The 22,903-nt window shown below is 38.7% G+C and overlaps 1 protein-coding gene across 15 annotated transcripts in view; it reads left to right on the top strand.

Annotated features, from left to right (window-relative positions):
• Kmt2c (lysine methyltransferase 2C) overlaps positions 1-22,903 on the top strand; it is a 212,319-nt gene that overhangs the window by 36,027 nt on the left and 153,389 nt on the right. For all 15 annotated transcript variants that reach the window (XM_076913271.1, XM_076913265.1, XM_076913264.1 and 12 more), the window contains exon 2: positions 17,234-17,322. In XM_076913271.1, coding sequence (XP_076769386.1) covers positions 17,234-17,322 — 89 coding nt within the window. The remainder of the gene's footprint in view (positions 1-17,233; positions 17,323-22,903) is intronic.

Genomic DNA, 22,903 nt, shown 5'->3' with positions numbered 1-22,903 from the left:
TGTATGTTACCACCACCAGGCCCCATGTCCTCTTTTTAAAAATGTGAGTTCTGTGGATTCAGCTTAGGTTCTTATGATTGCAAGGCTAGCTCTTTTCCTACCTACTGAGATATCCTTCCTACTGAGATATCCTCTCAGTCTTTGTCTCCACTCTCCAAGTACTGTGATTATAAGCATGTACTACCATACCCAGTTTTTTAGGGTGTGGAGATAGAACTCAGGGCTTCATGCATACCAGACAAGCGTGCTGCCCACTGGGCTATGGTCCCTAAAATAGTTTTTTTTCTGGGTTGTGGGGTGAGAATTTAGCTCAAGACTTTGTGCATGCTAGTATGCAAGTACTTCATACCGGGGTCTTGAGCCCAGTTTATTTTTCACTTATATTTATTTTCCTGCAAATTCCTACCTAGGTCTTGTCAAATGTCAGAAACCCTAATTAAAAAATAGCTTCAACAAGTAGAAATTTATCTCATAGGTATAATTCAGTAGCATATGAAATTGGCATGGACTTAGATTGTTCCCCCTTCTGGTTCCTTTCATTCTTACCATATTGCTAGATTAATTGATCCAGCAGCTATAATATGTGAAATATATGTTACCATGGGAAATAGAGAACGAGATAATGGAACTTGATGAGGATGAGGGAGAAGACAGACTAACATAGGTAAACATTTCATTATGTCTGAAATGTTAAGTATTGTGGAGAAAATAAAGTACTGGACAGGATGAGAAGAGCAGTATTGGATTAGTAAAGTAAGCTGACCGGGGAGGTTTCAGTAAGATGACTGAGTCTGTGAGAGTGCAGAGTGAAAAGGCTGGTGTGGATGTGGGGATTAGCATCTTAGGCTTAGGGAGCAATGGGTGCAGAAAGGCTCTTGTGCTTGAGTGTTTCATAGAACTGAATTGAAAAGAGGTATGGGGCTGAGCCGTGTGATGAAGGGCAAGTAAACAAAGTATCAGGAGTCAGGTCATGTAGGGTCTTGCATTGTGACATCTGTTTTTTTTTTACACTTAGGTGGGAAGAGATGCCTGTGGGAGCCTTTGAGCAGGGAAGTGACCTAAAAGGTTCATTTTAGGACCAGGCCACCTACAAATAAAGAGCATCTGGTATAGGTGAGGCCTTGGGTTCAGAGGGGGAAAATGCTCATACTGCAGCTTTGTTGACAAGAGGATGAGAAAATAAAGGGAGAAGCAGGCTTACTATTAAGAGAACCGTAAGCAGCCAGGAGAGAGGGTTTAGAGGAAGAGAGAAGTAGGAGTATTTAAGTGATTCTTCATTTGTCAGAACTAGCTCAAAGGATTTATGGAATATTGATAGAGGGTGTGAGGAAAAAGAGGATTTGTATCAACAGGCATAGCCAGGAAAGATGGCATTGCCCACACACCTGTTTCATTTGGAATATAAACATTTCCTGAAACCTTCGTAAGTTTTTCTCTCAGTTCTTTTAAGGCCTTGGCAGGCATGCTTCCATGTGGTAGATAGATATAACTGAGGCTGGGAACACCATAATGTATACATCAGCTTCATTATGGGAGGTGTACTCTATAACAAGGAACAAACTCTGAGGTGGGAGGATATGTGATTGGGCCACTAATAGTGACATGGGTTTTTGTTGGGTTGGCCATTACTGTGTGGTGACTTGTAAATAATTTTTGATAATTACTTAGGTACATCCACATACGTACATACATATGTATGATATGTATCTGTATGTGTATGCAGAATGGAACATTTTGGACAAGTTCATTAAGCCTAGAGCATTTAATGAGCATGTATGTGAAACACTGAGCACAGTGCCTTTACACCACTTACGGGGGGGGGGGGAAGTAATGTGAAGTGGTCACATTACCTTTGACTGGGTATTGATTACTAATAATTACTAAGTAGGTGATTGGCAAATGGACAAGTAGGGCCAAGAGGAAATAACTGAAGTTTAGTAAAAAGAATGTTTAAAACTATCTTTTTATCTTATTCAGATGACATAGGTAATAGTGTTTTGTGTGATAGGTCATGCCTTCAATTGAGTGACTAGTACTCTGAAACTTTTCCTGTTCTGGGCCCTGATGTTCATAAATAGTATTCACTTTGGTACACTTGGAAGACTTCTAAATTCTAAGTTGTGAGCTTAAAAACACATTTCTCTCCTTTCTTTGTTTTGCTTTTTGTTGTTTGTTTGTTTGTTATTTTGAGATAGGGTTTCTTTTTGTACCTTTGGCCCTCCTGGAAAACTGCAGACTAAGCTGGCCTTTTCCCCCATGTCTGCCTCCAGAGTGCTGGGATTAGAGTGTATACTACCACTGATGGGCTAGACAGGGTTTCTCTGTGTAGCCCTGGCTGTCTTGGAACACATTCTATAGACCAGGTTGGCCTGGAACTCAGATATTCACCCACCTCTGCCTCCCAGGGGCTGGGGCTAAAGGTGTGTGCTACCACTGCCCAGCTAAAAACACATTTCTAAGAAAGTTTAGGTTTATGTCATAGAATTTCTAGTTACAGTATCCCAAGACTTAAAAATATATACCACTTATTTATGCCGTTTTCATATGAAATTTCCTCACCCCCAAGACCTACTTATTTGTTCCATGGATATATGTATGTTCATATGTCATAATCATGCTAGTGCTGGTGGAAGCCAGAAGGTGTAACTCCTTGAGCTAGACTTGCATACAGGTGGTGATGAACTGCCCTATGTGGGCACTGGGAACTGAGCTTGGGTTGTCCAGAAGGGTAGTAGCTGCTCTTTAACCACTGAGCCATCTCTCTAGTCCCATGGAATTCCTCTTTTTTTGGGGTGGGGAGAGGATTGGAGATTTAGAGGGAAGTCAGTTTAATGTGCCATATATAATGTATTTTCTTATCAATTTGACCAGAGGAATGTTTTTCCAGGTGAGGAGAAAGTACAATGATAAATAAGATTTTCCCTCCTTCATTGGAATGTTGGGGCTTGAGCCCAGGATGATTTTTATTTTCAGTAAGGTTTTGCTATTGACTTAGATGTAAGGCATTATTAACTTTTATTTTCTTTACCCTTGTATTACAGTTTGTCTTACATATTTACAGTTGGGACTGCAGAGCTGCCTCAGTGGATAAAATGCCTGATGGGCAAGTATGAGGACCAGAGACCAGGTCTTTAGAACCCATGTGCAAACCAGGCGTGGGGTGTGAGGCATTAATTGACTATTACAGTGTGTATCTGTGTAGGGGCATGCATGTGCGTATGTGTGTGTATGTGTAGTAGAAACATGGAACAGAATCGAGTAATAGTTAACTTGATTTGGATATGGACTGAAGAACTGATTAGATAAGAGGTTGACGTTCTAGAGGATCCAATGTTATTAGAACATGGATGGAGAAGTCTCTGTGTGCTATAACCCCTCTTTCAACCACTTTCACATAATTGAAGTCCCTTTCTTCCTTTCCGACCTTTAGTGCATTGTGAGACAAGATCTCACTAGTTAGTTTAGGCTAACCTGGAACTCACTATTTAGTGCAGGCTGTCTTTGAACTTAAAATAATCCTTCTGCCTCAGCTTTTAAATTCTGATGTTCAGGAGTGAGCCACAATGCTACACTCAGAACCCTCTTAATGTTACACTCAGAACCCTCTTAATGTTGAGGAATCCAGTGGCTGAGTTTATGTAAGTGATAATAAAGCCAGAGCTAATTTTCCATATCTCAGAAGTTCAAAGTTCTTTGTTTTTCCTTTTGGGCTTCCCCATTTTTGTTTGTTTGTTTTTGTTTGTTTTGGAGGAATCTTAACTATCAGAGGTGGGAGGGATCTGAGAGGAGTTAGAGGGAAAACTTCAATCAATGGCTCCACTTTAAAACTGACTGGCCATTTATGTAATCTTTTCTTTCTTTCTTTCTTTCTTTTTTTCTTTCTTTCTTTCTTTCTTTCTTTCTTCCTTCCTTCCTTCCTTCCTTCCTTCCTTCCTTCCTTCCTTTCTTTCTTTCCTTCTTTCTTTCTTTCTTTTTTCTTTTTTTTTTTTTTAATTTTATTTATTTAATGTATGTGAGTACTCCATTGCTCTCTTCAGACACACCAGAAGAGGGCATCAGATCCCATTACGGATGGTTGTGAGCCACCATGTGGTTGCTGGGAATTGAACTCAGAACCTCTGCTCTGGAAGAACAGACAGTGCTCTTAACCACTGAGCCATCTCTCCAGCCCTTATGTAATCTTTCTGGGCCTGTATTTTCTTGATTGAAAATAGGTAGGAATATTAAGTGTCTGTAGTGCTGACTTCAAGAAAGTTCAGTGCTTGTTATCTCTCCCTCCCTCTCCTCCCTCTCCTCCCTCCCTCCCTGCCCCCCCATTTGCCCCCCCCCCCCCCCAACTCATATGCTCTGATTGGTGGTTTGTGGTTTCTGAGGTGACCATTTTCCCCTTAGTATGAGAGTTACCCATCATATTGGTGTGTATGCTTCTCAACTTAGTGCTCACATCCTCAGGGAGATACCTAACAGAGAACTTTCTAGTTTCTGCCTCCACCAGTTCCTTTGTGGTAATAACAGTTTACCACAGAGTAGCTACTTAAAATAGTAGAACCTACCCCTTTGTTTCCTTCGCTGTTTTGGAGGCTGAAAATCAAAGTCAACAGAGTCGATTCTTTGTGGACTTTGCAGATAGCTGTATTCTCACTGTGTGCTGGCATGGTCTTGCTGGGTTTTTTTGTTTTGTTGTTGTTGTTGAATTGTGATGTCGTTTTGTTAAAAAAAATTACTTCTGTGTGTGTGTGAATGCTTGTACATGCTCACATACCTATATGGAAGTCAGAGGACAACTTGTGGGAGTTGGTTTTCTCCTTCTATGCTGAGTCATGAGTATCACTCTTGTTGTCACACTTGGCAACAAGTGCCTTACCTGCTGAGCCACCTCACCAGCCCCCAGACACCATCTTTTTTGTTAATTTACAAAGATTAGATTTATTCATTTTATTTATGTTAGAGTTTTGCCTGAATGTATGTATGTGCACTAGCTTTGTGCTAGGTGCTCACAAAGGTCAGAAGAGGTTGAATCCTATCCAGCTGGGTTAATGGATGGCTGTGAACCACTATATTGGTACTGGGAATTGAACCCAGTTCCTCTGCAAGAGCAACAAATAACTTTTACCTTTGAGCTATCTCTCTAGCTCTGTTCCCTGACACCATCTTAACTCCATTTTAACTGCATTTCACCTTAAAGGCAGCTCTATTTCCAAATAAAGCTACATTCTTGGGTACTCGAGCATTAGAGCTTCGATCTTCAAATTTGAGGACTACAAAAGTAGTTCAAGCAGGTTTCTACCCTTATAACCACTAGTTACCCATTTACTTACACATTTTCAGAAAAACTCCCTGTCCATATTTCTGATACCAAGTTTTTTCTTTTGAGTTGCCTTGACAAAATGCTTCAGAAAAGGGAGACAGGTTTTATTTACATCACAGTTTCAGATGATCCAGTCTGGCTGTTTGTCCATGTGCTTAAACAAAAGTGTGGTGGGATTGTGTGGTAATGGAGGTTCTTCACATAAGGGTGGACAGGAAACAGGGAAAAGGGTGCTTGGGCAATGGCTTTTGGGCTTTCTTTTTTTCTTTCTTTTTCTTCTTTTATTGCAAAAGGTTCCTCGTATGTGGAGCAGTGCTGACCATACTCAGGGCAGGTCTTCTCTCAGTTAATGCTATCTCAAAGTGTCTTTAAAACTAAACCACAAGGGTATGCTTTAGAAGCCTCTTAGGCAGCTTTTAATCCCATCCACGTGGCAGTTAACTACCAAAATTAACTAAAACTTTTAATCACACTTTTAACTAAAACTTTTAAAAACACTTCTTTTGTTGTTGTTGTTGTTTTACTGGTTATTTTATTTATTTACATTTCAAATGTTATCCCCCTTCCCATTCCCCCCCCCAACCCTCATCCCCTCCCCTGACATTTCTAATGTGTCGGCTTCAACAATTGTACAAGTAAAATGCTTTTATCCACATTCTTAAAATTACTGCACTGGGTTGATTAATTGGGGGAAGAAACAAAACTATCCTCATGTTGGGCAGTAGAGGAATTCCTTTTTAATCCCAGCACTAGGGAGGCAGAAGTAGGTATAGGCAGGCGGATCTCTGAGTTCAAAGCCAGTCTGGTCTACAGAGCAAGTTCTAGGATAACTAGGGTTAGATACAGAGAAACTCTGACTCAAAAAAACTCCTAAAACCAAGAGCAAAACAAAAACCAAACCAAACAAAAAACCACCCTCATATGTATTTATTCAGGATCTGAGAAATGTGACTCTGTTGGGGGAGTTATGAAGATAGATTCTTCAATGCAATCAGGTTGGGATGAGTAAACCCTAGAATAGGACAGTCTCCAAGTCCCTGTAAGAAGGGGACCTAGAAACAGTGTGTCCCACAGTATGCCCCTCTGTCCATACATCTTCACTTGCAAATGTCCATTGCAGTGAGTCATTGGTCTGGTTCTAGTTCTCTGGCTTCTGTGACAACATCAGTATTGGATCCTCACCAGGACTCCTCCTGGTTATTCTGTTGTTGCCCTGTGTCATGGAGATTCTGCAGCAGCGTTGGATCAGCAGGACCAGCCCTTTCACATGCCCCAACAGTTCACAGATTATGGAGACTTTGGGGTGGGTCATACTCATTTTTAAAATGTGCATATGATTATTTAAATATATTTACTTGTTATAATAGGCTGGAGAGATAGCAAGTGGTTAAGAGTACATACTACTCTTGCTGAAGACCTGAATTAAATTCTCAGTGTCCATATGGTAGCTCACAATTAGCTTTAACTCCAGTTTTAGGGACTCTGATGCCTCCTTTTGGCCTACCAGGTATGAGCATGGTGTGCATGTAAGTAAAATACTCATACACATTAAAATATCCTAAAAGAGAATTTAAAACATATATTTACTTGAGTATAAATATATCCACTTCAGTGAGATTGATCAAATAATATGTTCATTATAAAACATCCTCATATTTTCCCTCAGCCTTGATATTTCACTTCACAAGATGGTAATATGGGAATTTAGGAGTTTGGTTTTGATCATTTAACATTATTATAAATCTTATATATTTATTCTAAAGTTTTTTTTTTAAAAAAATATGATGATGATGGTGGTGGTGGTGATGGTGGTGATGATGATGATGATGGTGGTGGTGGTGGTGGTGGTGATGATGATGGTGGTGGTGATGATAATGATTTTTGAGACAGGGTTTCTCTGTGTAGCCCTAGCCATCCTGGACCTCTGAGATCCACCTGTCTCTGCCTCTAGCATTGGGATTAAAGACATGCCACCACACCTGGCTTATTCTAAAGTGTTTTAACAGTGTTGTATGTGTTTACCATAAACTAATGAATGGTACACATCACAAGTACAGTGGTGATCATTTGATTATTGTATTTCTGCCTACACATTTCTGGCTTGTAGATAAGATGCCATGTGCAATGAAACATGACATAAGATTATTTGCTTTTTTATTTTTTGAGACAGGATCTCATGTATCTTGTGCTTGTCTTTATTTACCATTTGTGTTGTTAAAGATGACCTTAACTTCTGATTCTCCTGACTCCTGCCAACTGCTGGTATTACATGCATGGACCACTATGCTTAGTTTTATGTGGTTCCTGGGATAGAACCCAGGGTTTCATGCACCGCAGCCAAGTACTTTACAACAGAATGTTTTTAACTTTCTGTAGTTTTGGTCAGTACTATTTTGGGTAGGCAGTATTGCTGTGTAGCTTTTAATGTTCTTAAATTTATCATAATAACTCCTCCAGCTCTGGAATGATGAGATTCTACATACATGCCACCATACCTGGCACAGGGGCTGGAGAAATGTCTTAGTAATTAAGAACATGGCCTTCTTTCCAAGAGGACTCAGGTTCAATCCCCAGCAGCTATATGGCAGTTCACAACTATAACTCCAGTTTCAAGGGGTCGGACATACAGACATGCATACAGGCAAGACTCCAGTGCACGTAAGATACAGATAAAAAGGCATTTAAACAAAGCAAGTGGGATTGTACTAAACATTCTCTACCCACATGTGCACCTTGAGTTCACTCTCAGCCCAGAATGGTTTTGTGGTCTTCTTGCCTTAGCCTCCCAGGTGCATGCATGACTGTTTGCTCGACTGTATTATTTTATTTATTTCATTTCTTGCCTCCCCCCTTTATTTTTACTTTAAACATTTTTAAAGATTTATTTATTTATTTTATGTATATGAGTACATTATTACTCTCTTCAGACACACTAGAAGACTCTCTTCAGACACACCAGAAGAGGGCATCAGATCCCATTACAGATGGTTGTGAGCCACCATGTGGTTGCTGAGAATTGAACTTAGGACATCTGGAAGAGCAGTCAGCACTCTTAACCACTGAGCCATCTCTCCAGCCCCTACTTTAAAATTTTTGTCTTGTCTGGCCTACATAGTGAATTTCTATGACTTTTTAGGGATCCTGTCATTCATGTATAAAAATATTGTATGCGGGTCACATATGTAGATTAGAGAATAACTTTGGGCATTGTTCTTGCCTTCCACCTTGTTTTTGATCAATGTCTCTTGGTTTTGCTTCTGAGCTTTATAAACCAGTTTCTGGGTGATTCTCTTTTTCTACTTCCCATCTTTCATTATAGGAGTCCTGGGTTTATGGGGTGTTTTTGTGGGCTCTAAGAATTATCAGACTGGTCAGGTTGGTGTAGCAGGTGAGTGTACTTACTGAGTAATCTCTTGTTCTTCTTTTCTTATTGAGATTGTTTATCTGAGTAGCCCGACTGGCTTGGAATTTGTTAGGTAGACCACATTCGTGTCTTGCTATGAGCCTCTGCTGGTACTATGCCTTGCTAATTCCTGAATTTGTTATTTTCCCTTTCTTTAAAATGTTGATTGTTGTGATAAATCCACAAAGAGAACTGTTAGTTGGAGCCATGCTGAGTAAAATCTCAGGTTTATCACACTAACTTAGCAATGTAGAACTTGGCCTGATCTCTGATGTCAACACCCAGTGAAAAAGGTGGTTCAAGTGTTGACATTTGCCATGAAGAGAAGAGGTGATGGATTACATATTTCAGGGAGATTTGGAGACAAGTACTGTGAGTGGATAAGAGTCTTCTGTCAGTATTGCTTTCATCTCAATCACATGTAAGGGAAGTTAACAAAAATGTCAATCAGCTATATGCCTAGGAAGAAAAAAAGCCAGTTGGATTGTCAGTGTACTCTGTGCAGTGCCCAAGAGTTCACAAGTTTCTTGGCCTTTCAGGGACTGTTTTTGTCTGTAGTCTGGATGGTGACAATGAGAACTTAGGTGAAGCAGCCCTTTAGGAAAACTGTGTAAGCACCTTAATGTTTAGTTGTTACGAAATCTTTTGAGTGGAGGTAGCTACTCCTCTTTTTGTTTTCAACAAGGAGTCCCAGAGAGTCTAAAGCCAGAATGTGAAGGAGGCAGTCTTCCTGGGACATGTGCTTTACTGTAGTGAAGATCCTGTACTAACAGAGTTTCACCAAGCTCTGTCTGAAACCTTTATCTGCTGATACTTTTTGGCAAAAGTCTTTTTGCCGAAAATATTTCTTTCACGAGACTTTCCCATTGTGATTCTCTTCTCCTCGTTAAAAATTATTCACATTCCTTTCTAAGGATAACTTTTTCCCATTACTCTGATGTAGAAACTCTTCTATTTTAGAAAAAATGGTTATATGTAAGTGTGTAAAGAATAATGTAACACACTCTTTATACTGTCATCACTTAACCTAAAGCAATGCACACCAGCCTTAGTTCATTTATTATTACTTTTGATAAAATATATTTTATTGAAAAATAGATTTTCTCGGTGGGAGTAAAGAAAGTAATGCCAGCATGGAGATGTGCCCCTTTATTCCCAGCACTGCAGAGGCAGGTGGCTCTCTGTGACTTTGAGGCAAGCCTGATCTCCAAAGTGAGATCCAGGACAGCCAGGGAAACCCTACACTGTCTTAGGGAAACAGACAAACAAACAAATAAACAAACATGGCCTTGTTTTAGGAATTTTGTTTCATCTTACATTGTATGTTTAGTATGCTGGTATGTAATATTTTTTTATTTGAAAATTCATACAGTATATTCTGATTGTAGTTTCTTCTTCCCCATCTCCTCCTGGATTTGCCCCGCCTCCATACTTACCTAGCTCCAGCCTTTCCTTCTTTCTCGACTTAGAAAACAGCCACAACCTGTCCCCTTGCATTACTTTGAACCAGGCATGGTGTTATTTATAAGTAATTGAGAATGTTATCTTTAAAAAGTAAGGGTTTTTCAAAATCCTTAGTTTTGAGTTCATCCCTAAAAAAATTAAGTTAAAATTATAAAAGAACATGTGGGGACTGAGGAGATGGCTCAGTGGTTAAGAGTACATGCTGCTTTTACAGAGGCCTCAGTTTCAGTTCCCAGCACCTCCATGGGTGTTTACAATCCCTTGTGACTCTAGTTCCAGGGGATTCAACAGCCTTTCCTGTCCTTGACAAGCACAACACCACACACATGTGGTTCACATATGTATATGCAAGCCAATGTTCATATACATAAAATAAAAATAAATATTTAAAAGCAAAACAGAATGAAGTTAATGTATATGTTTGTATAACTTGGTTCAAGTGATCCTTTCTATCTCAGTCTTCAGGGTAGTTGGCATTACAGTTGTATAGACCAGGTCTGGATGATCTCTTGGTTGATTTTCCTCTGTAATTATTCATATAGAACAGGCAGGATAAAGGTTTGATTCTTTCTCTTTCTTTACTTTGTTTCACTTAGTTTTAATTTAATCAGTGTGTTCATTAACATTTCCCAGCATCTATAAATTTTTCTTATTTTCTGTCTCTGCAGGAAAGTATTGGAAGCACACAGAAATGGTGTGATTCCTTTTAAGGTGTCACTGGCTAGTAGAAGTTCAGTGCAGAGCTTGTAGCAGAACCACTAAGCTAAGTCAAAAAAGCACTATATAGGTTTGATTTCTACCTATTTGATTGTTTATTTGAGGGCTTATTGGAGGAAATAGAGGTACTTTGCAGGCAGTAGCGTGTGCAAAAGCTGTACCAGGTGAGTGAGCTTGTAATGGAAGGAATAAAGTTTACCAGGAGTTAACAAACCTGGTACCAGTAAAGAGATGAAATTGCAGAAGTAGTATGGGTTTAAGTCAGTCTAAGGAGTAGTTTTGATTTACTTGTGAAGGTTGGAGAAAGACTTTGCAACATTTAAGAAGCAATTTACTGGGCTGGAGAGGTGGCTCATGGATGAGAGTGTGTACTACTCTTGCAGAGGACCTGGGTTCAAATCCCAGTACCAACATAGGTTGGATCACACACTCCAGGGGTACCAGATGCCTCTGGCCTCCACAGCACCCAGCACACATACTGCACATACTCCTCCATAGACATACAGACTTAACTAAACATGATTCTCTGTGTGTGTGTGGGGGGGTGGGGGGCCTAGCAGTACCGAAGTGGTTAACCAACCTACCTACGTACGTACGTACGTTCATTTCTCTCTCTCTCTCTCTCTCTCTCTCTCTCTCTCTCTCTCTCTCTCTCTTTCTTTCTTTCTTTCTTTTGTGAACTTTCTATACAGCCTTAATTTTCTTGGGTGTTCCCATTCCTCTCTCACTCGTTCCCCTCTCTTCCCTTTATATCTTCTAGAGTCCTAATTTTTTTTTTTTTTTTTCTAATGTTGAACAACTGGCAAGGCTTGAACTGAGGTTGTTTAAAAAGTGGCTGGGGAATGGATAGCTGGCCTAGCAAGCAGTTAAGAGCACTTGTTACTCTTAAAGAGGATCCGGGTATGATTTCTGCTGCCCACATGGTGGTTCACAACCACCTGTAACATCATTTCCAGCAGATCCTATGTCCTCTTCTGACCTTTCTGGGCACTAGGCCAGAGATACACAAGCATACATAATAGGTACACAACTATGTACATTTAAAACAAACAAACAAAAAAACCTAAGCCATTGATTGTTAATAAGTCTCGGTTGCTGTTTTAGTATCCATGTTTTTTTTAAATGTTACCATACTAATAGGAATAAAAATGATGCATGTAAATGTAGGTAACTACTGAACACTTAACTGTAGTAAGAGACATGTGTTAATGAGATAGCTACCATTACCCCTGTTCAACAGATGAGGTAAAATATATCAGGGAGAAGTTTGATTTGTTTCTAGGAACTGGGGATGTGGCTCTCTACTAATCATTTGCCCAGCTTACGCAACATCCTCAACACTTGCCTCCCACTTCAAACAAAGTTACAGCATTCATCTTCTGTAATTTACAGACACTCAAAACTCCCCCCTCTCTCACCATTTTCCCACCTAGTCTATACTTGGCATATTTCATAGAATCCCCTCTGCTCTAGAGCTACAAGTCTCTTTCCTTGCCATCATTTTCTCTCATCATTTTTCCCCCTTTAGGGTTTCTTTTCTAGTAACCATGTAACTAATGGCGTGAGAGATTTTTCAATGTAGCTGATGACAATGTTTAATTCTTCAGAGCTATTTTGATATTTTAGATAGGTTCTGCTTTGGATGAACACAGTCAGTATACTAATAGAGAATATATTGGATTGGTCTAATACAACAGTGATAGTGTGCATACTGGAGAGTCAAGACCCATTTTCCAAGTCTAGACAGCTGAATGACTTAGACTTAGAAGTCCCTAACTATAGCTGAAAGCATATATTCAGCCCTAGTTGAGGCCTGAGAAGCTGGAGTCTGATGCCAGCAGGTGGCAGAAGTGATAGGTGCAGTAAAAGGGGTATGCACACCCCTGTAATTTTCTCAGTAAGCCATTGAAAGGCACCATGCACCTTTAACCCTGCTTATCCCTCACTGTCCCCACTCTAGAATACTTTGATAGATATATAGATAAATTTTACTTCTTGACAGTGTCTGTATGTGTGCATGCACACAGTGTGCATGTCTGCATGCTTGTTATGGCACACATGGAGATAAGAGGACAATTTGTTAGAATTGGTTTTCTTTGCTATATGGATCCTGGAGATCAAGCTCAGGTTGTTGATCTTTGTGCAAAAAATCTTTACTCCACTTTACTTCCTTGCAGGTCCAAGGAAAACATTTTATGCCATACCGTTATGTTAGGGTTTTACTAGGTATGTTTTACACACACACATAAAGAGTTTTATTCACATATGCACACACAGTGTGTGTGTGTGTAGAAAATAGGCAGAGAAAGTTTCTTCTCTTCATATAGGGAGGCTAGTCATAAAAGATTGATATGTTATTAACTGTAGTTGTATATGATTTTAGTAGCTGCTGAGTATCATCACTTCAATGATTCACCTGCATAGTCTTTTCTTGGTGGACAGGGAAAAAAATCTCTGCTGGTACCCTATCATTGTGAAAATGACATTTCAGTTAATTTGTTTTCTGTTTATGTAGGGAGGGCAAATGAGCCATGGCACTCACATGGGAGGTCCGAGGATAACTTGCTGTAGGTGATTATTTTAGGATTAAAATGAGGTTGTCAGGCTTGGTGGAAAGTACCTGCTGACCCACCTTGCAGGTCCTTCATATCTATTTTTTGAGATATAAACACTGTATTAGTTACCTTTCTATTGCTTTGTAAAATCACCATGACCAAGACAATTTACAGAAGAAAGGGTTTACTTCTAGAGAGGTGGTTCTCAGTCTGTGGGGTGCAACCTCTTTGGAATTTGTATATCAGATATTTGTATTATGATTCATAACAACAGCAGCAAAATTAGCTATTAAGTAGCAGCAAAATAAATAATTTTATGGTTGGAGGTTACCCAACATGAGGAACTGTTCTAGAGGGTCACAACATTAGGAAGGCCAAGAACCACTATTTTAGAGGCTTAGAATCCATCATGATGGGGAGGGTTGGTAGTTGGAACAGGAAGTCGAGAGCTTATGTACCACAAGTGTAGAGTAGAAAGGTAACCTGAAATTGTGCCAGTCTTTTAACTCACAAAGCCATCTCCAGTGACATACCTCCTCCTATAAGGCCACACTTTCTAAGACCTTAGACAGCAGCAGCTGGAGACTTTTTCAAATGCTTAAGTCTAAAGGCGATATTTCTCATTCAAACCAATACAACTACAATGCTCAAACGAAAATCCTTCATTTAATGACTTTGTGTGCTTTATTTTTTATTCATTATAAATTCTCATCTTGCCTTCTCAGGCTACAGATTATACAAATTCTAATGACTTTTTAAAAAGTTGTTTTTATTTATTCCTTTATGTGCATTGGTGTTTTGCCTGCATGTATGTCTGTCTGTGTGAGTATATTGGATCCTCTGGAATGGGAGTTACAGGCAGTTGTGAGTTGTCATGTGGATTCTGGGAATTGAACCTAGGCCCTCTGGAAGAGCAGCCAGTGCTCTTAAATGCCGAGTCATTCTCCAGCCCCCTAATGATTTTTAATAATGACAAATATCACTAAAGAATAATTATAGAAATTTCTCTTCTTACTAAGAATAAATGTCTGGTGTGGTGAAACAAGCTTTTAATGCCAGAGACATGAAGTCTGGTGTCTTAGTCAGTGTACTTTGCTGTGAAGAGACACTGTGACCAAGGCAACTCTTAAGATAGCATTTAACCGGGTGTTGCTTATGGTTTCTGAGTCTTAGTCAATTATCATGTCAGGGAGTGTGATGGCAGGCATGGTGGTAGAGCAGTAGCTGAGAGCTACATTCTTCAGGCTGAGAGGATGAGAGAGACTGGGCCCTACATGGGCTTTTGAACCTCTTCCAACAAGGCCACACCTCCTAATCCTTCTAATTCTTGCAAAGCAGTTCACTCTCTAGTGACTAAGGCCATTTTTATTCAGACCACACTTGGCATTACAGATTCCATTTCAAAGGGAAAATTACCTCTTTACTTATCTTGAAAATTGTAGAAGCTTTATAATTTTAGAAAATTATTTTCATATTTTCTATCAGAAATGGTTATTTGTATGTTTCTTAAGTCATCTAGGAGTCAAACTTATCATTTGTTTAAAAAGGTCTTAAATGTTAAACATGGGAGTTGGGTATTTCCTTGCTGTGCTGTAGATAATTTTAGGGATTTTTCTTGTATTTTACTCATTTAAAATATTTGTGTTACCACATGGGTATGTACTATGTATGCATGCATAGAGGTCAGATGGTTCTCTACTTTCATCATGTGAGCAACTCAGCTCAGGTCATCTGGCTTGGAGACAATGACCATTAACCACTGAGCCATTTTTTTTCCCCTGACCCTTTATGGATTTTGACCACTGAAATCAAAGGCAGAATTAGTAAGATAGATATAGTCACTCTGGGAGAGATAGATATAGTCACTTTGCAAGAGAAGCCAGGTAGTAGAAAGTTTCAGGTGATGGTACTGGGAATAGAATAGTATTGTTGCTGTGTGAGATATTTGCATGCAGAGAATAGGCAAAATGCAATTTACTACTATAAAGAGTTCAGAAGGACCAAATGTTGCTTAAAGCTTTTAGCTTAAAATACCAGAAGGTAATTTCTCCAACCAAATCTTAAGATTCATGGAGTGTCTAGTCCCCCTCAGCAATTTTTTCAAACAATAGAACTTTATATTTCTTGTGGTTAAGAAAGTTAATATGTGCGTGTATGGGTATATGTGTTTATGCCACTGTGTGGGGGTGCCCATAGAAGCCAGAAGAGTATATCAGATTTTCTGGGTTAGAGTCAACTGGTGCTTTTGTGATTCCTAATGTGGGTGCTGGGAATTGAACTCAGGCCCTAAATATCTTAACTGTTTTATGATTTCTATTTTATCATGAAAATAAAGTGAAAATGGAACTCATATTTATTAGTTGCTGCATATAGAGAAGAGAATAGAATCCTGTTCTCTAAACTGTTGACCTGTTGAACTAGGTGATTTCTTGGCAGGGGCGCCTCCTGCATTCTAGTGCCATTAGCAGCACTTCTGGACTCTCCTGGCTGGGTTGACTAGCTTCTCCACTCCATATTGTGACAACAGACATTATGTTCAGACATTGCCAGATAATTTTGGGGGAAACATCAACTGTTGAAAACCACCATTGAATAAAGGCTAGTAAATATGCCTAGAAGAGTCCTTGGCATGGAATCAAGTATTTTTTGCATAAATGAAGTGTTTTTGGCTGTGAATTTAAAACAGAAGAAAACCATGTTATTTGTTGCAGTTGATAAATAAAATGTCCACTGAGCAGCTCTTTCAGATCTTAATTAATTAAATAACTTTTTGCTGGTGATTGAACCCATGGCCTTGTTTATGTTAGATGAATTCTCTACTACTAAGCTATATTGATTGCTCTCATCTTTTATTTTCTATTCTATATTATTACCCAGATAAAATTAATAAATTAATTAATTAACTAATTAAAGAAGTTTGGATCACATTATATAGCTCTAGAACTTGCTGTGTAGACTAGGCTGACCTCAGACTCAGAGATCTGACTGAGGGCTGGGGTTGAAGTTAGAACTAACAGGTCTGGCCATCTATATAAGCTACTTTTTGTTGATTTGTTTTTCTTTTAAACATTTACTTAATTTTTTTTTATTACATTTGATTTATTTCTGTGCTTCAATGTGTGCATGTGCACATGTAGGAGTCAGAGAACAGCTTGCAGGGTTCATTTGCTCCTTTTTCCATGTGGGTCCCAGGAGTTGACTTAGGTCCTCAGGGTTGGAGGTTAGCACCCTTACCCACTGAGTCATCTTGCTGGCCCAATTACATGAGCTTTTAGTAAATGGAATTTTCAGGTATCACTTAAATTTCACTAAATGTAGGCTACAGCCTTTTAATAGTCTGAACTTTGTAAAGAACTTATTAGAAATATAAAAGCTAATACTGGATACAGAGGGAGTCTTGGAAAAGGTCACTTTAAGAAGCAAAATCCTGAATTAGTAGTTCCAAACTTATGATATTTATTAGTAACATGGTTCTGTCCTCATATTCAGGCTTTAAGGAAGAAATTATTTTTTATTACTTAATGTGCTATTATGCTGGAGAATACTTAAATTTTATTTGCTGTATTTTCCAAGTATGCTTTATATGGTGTTTAAATCTAAGCCTTAAAATTCAACATTTATCTGGGTGTGGTAGTCCATGGTACACATCTTAGTACTTAGGAGAATGAGGTTGGAATATTAGGAGTTCAAGGCAAGCCTGGTTACATGTGAAAGCATCTCCAAAAACAACCAAGCAAAAATTTTAGTATTTGATTTTATGTGCTTATTTTAATTAATTTATTGCAGGCCTCGAAGTAGAGGAAAATCTACAGTGGAAGATGAGGACAGCATGGATGGACTAGAGACAACGGAGACAGAAAATACTGTGGAGACAGGTATTGGATCTTAATGAGAGTTTTGACGAAATACGTAATCATTTGTACTTATTTACATACTATATGTAGCATTTGTATACAAATGTCTGTTAGCATTTGTTTGTATATGTCTTCCATCTGTTTAAATTATTTGATGCCTACTGATACTAAGTTCTCTTTCTCACTTTCCCCTTGAGTGCTTATTTATTTTGAATTATTTTGTATATATGAATGTCTTTTATTGAAACAAATGCAACGCTCTCAAAACTCATTTTATGCTTTTAGTATATTTCTGACTTGTATTTGACAAGTATTTGTTCAAAGCTTTTGTTAATATGAATATAGAGGAAAAATCACTCCATTAGTGAATGGTATTATGAAGTCCTGGGTGTGCTCAACCTTCAGATATCTTAAATATACTGCTGTGCCGTGTGTACCCACAAGAGTGGATAAGTAAAATGCCAAAAATAATTCCAAAATCTTAACAAGTTAGTGATTTAATGAGTTGTTGGGTTCATGGCCTGAGTAGAGGATAACTAGCTGAGTTCCCACACGGGGTGTCACCTGGACAGCGATCTGCTCTTTGCTGTCCATCAAGATGAGTATTATCTTGGTGTATAGAATCTCATAATGTTTCTTAGAAAAAAGTAAAAGGCTGCTTCATCTTTTTTAAAAACTGTTTTTTTTTGTTTGTGTGTGTATATAAGTTTTGCCTGAATATATATGTGTATGTGCCATGTGCCCACAGGTTAGCCAAGGAGATCAGAAGAGGGTGGTGGATTTCCTGGTACTGGAGTTATAGGTAGATGTGAGCTGCAGTGTGACTGTTTTGGAATCAAACTTGGGTCCTCTGGAAGAGCAGTCAGTGCTCTTAACCACTGAGCCATCTCTCTGGCCCCACTTTAATCTTTTTTTTTTTTTAAAGAAAAATTTTGTCTGTCTGTCTGTCTGTCTCTCTCTCTCTCTCTCTCTCTGTGTGTGTGTGTGTGTGTGTGCGCGCGCGTGCGTGCGTGTGTGCGTGTGCGCGCAAATTGGGAAGCTTTCTCGTTCTACTATATGAACTGTGGGGATCAGACTTGGCAGCAAACAATTTCTCATAATAAAGCATTTGATTTACATTTTAATATATTTTCTAGAAATTGTTTTATGTTCATTTCTTGCTATCTAAGTGCAGAGTTCTTGGCTTTTGTATACCCTGTAGTTCCCATTTTCCTTTCTGTTGTGTTTCATTAGTTAGAGTGACAAAATGAAGCTTGGAAGTTCAAAATCTTTTCATCCTTTAAAAATTTTCCTTCCCACCTTCCCCTTTTTACTCATATCTTTCCATTTTCATTCCCTCCATTATCTAGAGTTTATCATTTATTTTTATAGATTTATTTTTTATCTGTGTGTCTGTATGTGCTGGAGTGAACATGGGGCCCAGAAGAGGTTTTGGATTTCCAGGACCTGGAGGTACAGGCACTTAGTACTGGGGATCCTAACTGGGATCCTCTGTAAGAGCAATACATACTGATAACTGCTGGATCATCTTCCAGAAGAACCCCTTTAAAGTAATGGTGTCCACCCCTTCACCCCCAAAGAAGGGGTCTCGCTGTGTATCCCTGGTTGTCTTGAAACTCTCAATCTGTAGACCAGGCTTACCTGGAACTCAGAAATCCACCTGCCTCTGCCTCCTAAGTGCTGGAATTAAAGGCGCTTGCCAACATGTCTAGGTCCTTTTAAAGTTTTAAGTGACACTTTTCAACCTTAATTTTTTTTTTTTTTTAATTATATTAAGACAATGCCACCCGGCACTCTCCTTTTAAAAAATATGTACCCATCAGCATTCTTCTTTGGTATTGGCTTTCTTACTTGGTGAAAATTTAGCATCATGTTATTCTGTTTTTCCCCTTGTAATTTTGTTTTTGTTTTCAAGACAGGGTTTCTTGGTATAGTCTTGGCTGTCCTGAAACTAACTCTTTAGACCAGGCTAGTCTCTAATCTAGAGAGATCCTCCTGCTTCTGCCTCCTGAGTGCTGAGAGTAAGAGGCATGTGCCATGACCACCCGGCTTTCCTCATAATTTTTTATGATCTGTTCAAAACCTTAAATTTTGACTTTTGATTTTTTAAAATTCCTCCAGTTCCTCTCAATTATACATTCTTAGAGTTCACACAGTACCTTTGTCATAGTGCCATTTATTGGGACAATTAGTGACTCCTTTTCAAAGTTGCATGGGTGCCACCTTTTCCCACCACACTTTCTTTTTGTCTTAGAAACTGATGGCCAGTTTTTCACACACTGGAACCTATAGTACAGTGATCCCATGAATGGGTTTGCTGCTTTCCTAGTTTCAAGTCTGTAACTCAGTCTTTGTAATCTTTATTTATTTTTTTTCCCCTAAACCTTATATAACCCTGGCTAGCCTGGAGTTGACAATTCTGGCTTAAAACTCTTTTTTTTTTTTTTTTTTTTTTAAAGATTTATTTAATGTAACTGAGTACACTTGTTGCTCTCTTCAGACACACCAGAAGAGGGCATCTGATTCCATTACAGATGGCTGTGAGCCACCATGTGGTTGCTGGGAATTGAACTCAGGACCTCTGGCAGAACAGTCAGTGCTCTTAACCACTGAGCCATCTCTCCAGCCCCCTTAAAACTCTTTTTTAAAGAGGTCTATCTGCCTTTGCCTTTTTAGTGCTAGGATCAAAGGCATGCACCACTACATATGGCTATTGTCATTTTCTTGACACACCTTCAAATCTTTCACCAAACCCACATTATACATCTGTCAGCTGATCATGGTTGTCACAACAGATGGTCTTGCTGATTGGCTTATCTCAAATGACTTCAGACCTCAAGTGAGGCAAGACTGCTCCTTTCCTCATTCTAAACCTACCTAGACATTTCTTCTTACTATTAACATTACTATTGAGGATGATTATTTCATTCACCATCTTCTTTCCCCAAGTTTTCTCAAGCTTCTAATTCTTCAATGTAGTTTTCATTCTTTATTAATTTAGTGGAAAAATAATTTCACATTAACTCACCAGGTGTTTCTCTGTCCACATGATCTGCCTTCATTCCTGCATCTCAAGTGCCTTCTTAGAAAGCTACAGTGATCATGGTTCTTTGGAAAGAGTATTTTTGAGGTCCATCTTTAATCTTTCCTGCCCCTAGATAAAAATTCAGCTACTCCCTAAGGACTTCAGATTCTTTTTGGTGAGGAAAGTAGTATTGAGGAAAAAAACTGTAGGTTGTAGGAATGCATATCATAATTGTTTCACTTGAGAACTAACTATGTTTTTGGTCTTTATCTTGTTTAGTAATTTATTAGCTATTAGAAGAGACAATATATACACACAATTGTGAATTGACACATTGAAGCCTACCTCTAAATAGCTAGCTAGCTTGCTTTTTTGTTTGAGACAGGTGTCTTACTATGCAGCCCTAGTTGTCCTGGAACTTTCTGTGTAGCCTCATACTCAGAGATCCACCTGCTCCTGTCTCTTGAGTGTTGTGATTAAAGGTGTATATTACAATGCCTGGACGAAATCATTCTTTCCTTGAATCTGTCTTTACTCATCTACATATTAGTCCTCCCTCCTTCCCTTATGTCCTTTCCAGATGCTAGTAACTTCAATTCTGTTCCATTGTATTGTATTTTGTTCTGTTCTATTTCTTTGAGATTAATATTAGCTTCATATTAAAATGAGATATAGTATTTGTCTTTGTTTTTGATTTATATACAAGTTCACATACTGTAATCCATTTCCACTCACATGGAGATGGAATAATATTTTTTCTGACTCAGGGTCCAGTTGTTCTATAGTCTAGGCTAGCTTCAGATCACTATACAGCTAACAATGGCCTCAAACTTGTGATCCTGTTGTCTTCCTATCCTGAGGGCTAGGGTCATAGCCATGCATGCCACCATGCCTGGCTAACTTATTTGTATTTAAAAGAGGTTTTATTATACCTGTACAGTTGCTCTTCCTGTGTATATGTTTGGGTACCAGCACGGTGCCCGTGGAGTCTAGAAGAAGATATTGGGTTCTCTAGAAGTGGAGTTGGTGATAGTTGTAACCCACTGTGTAGGTATTAGGAACTGAACCTAAGTCTGCAAGAGCAACCATTGTTCTTAACCATTGAACCATTTATCTAGCTCCTTATTTTTATTCTTAATTATATACTATTCCATTTTATATATACATCCGTTTATTCATTACTCATTGGCTGATTTAGGCTATTTGAGGATAGTATTCTTATTAAAACACCAGAGTGGATACCCTTTCTATGTATTAATTTCATTTAATTTGGATATATACCCAATAATGAGTTTGCTGGATTATATGGTTATTGTATTCAATAATTCGGTTGATCGATGTATTTATTTATTGTTTGAAATACAGGATTTTGCTTTGTTGAGTGATCCTCGATGTCTGTTTCCCAAGTGTTAGAACTGTAGACATGTGGGATTGGGATCTGCACTGTATTGGGCTGCTGGGCCCCTCCCTCCCTTCTTCTTTTCCTCTCTTCTTCTCTCCCTCCTTCCCTGCCTCAGTTTTTCAAGAAAATGTTTCTCTTGTATAGCCTTGCTGTCCTGGAATTAATTCTGTAGACCAGGTTGGCTTCCAATCATAGAGATCTGTCTCTGCCTCCCAAGTGTTGAGATTAAAGTCATGCACCACCATTGCCCCACCATGTGACATCCTTTCCTTCCCCTACACCCCTTTTGTCTCTTCGTCCGTCCTTTCGTCTTTCAGTCTGTCTATCTGCTTCAGGAACATTGCATATAGTTTCTATAATAACTGAACTATTTTTTCAAGATTTATTTATTTTTATTTTATGTTTATAAATGTTTTGCCTTCATGTATGTAAGTGTACCTTGTGTAACCTGTGTTGGATTTCCTGGAACTGGGGTGACAGATGGTTATAAGTTTCCCTGTGGATACTGGGGATTGATCCCTGGCATTTAAAAGAGCAGCCAGTGTTCTTAATTGCTGAGCCATCTCTCCAGCCTTAACTGGGCTAATTTACATTCTCATATTAGCATATGAGGACAGTCTTTTATCTTACCATTAATCATTTTTGTCTTTATTATTATTTTTTTATAGCTACTTGAAGGAGGATGAAATGACATTTTGTGGTTTTGGTTTTCATTTCTGTGATAATGAGATATTTTCTGAGACATCCTCTGTATCACATAACTCATCCTCTTTTGAGTTGATTTCTTACATATGTTGTAAGTATGTCACTTGTTAATGAATAATTTGTACTTAACTTCCCCTTCTGCAGGTTGTTCATCTTGTTTGGTGGTTTCCTTTGTTGGACAGATTTTCATTGAAGCCTTGTCAGTTTTTGCTTTAATTGCTTGTAGTGTCTCCCCCCACCCCTCCAGGTGGGGTTTCCTTATCTAAAGATGTCTTTGTGCTGAGGATGATTATTGAAATGCTTCTGTATTTCTAATAGTTACAAAGTTTTGAGTTTTATGGAATGCTTTGACTCAATTCTACATGTTTAGAATGAGGGGCCTATTTTATTTCTTCTGCATTGTATGCCCACTTTGTCTAGCATCACCTCTTCCTTTTTTATTTCTTATTTCTATTTTTTAAATGTTTATG

Source organism: Arvicanthis niloticus, chromosome 15 (genome assembly GCF_011762505.2).
Source record: "Arvicanthis niloticus isolate mArvNil1 chromosome 15, mArvNil1.pat.X, whole genome shotgun sequence".
Lineage (NCBI taxonomy): Eukaryota > Metazoa > Chordata > Mammalia > Rodentia > Muridae > Arvicanthis > Arvicanthis niloticus.
Note: the sequence above shows the minus strand (reverse complement) of the source record. Positions and strands in the feature narration are given on the sequence as shown.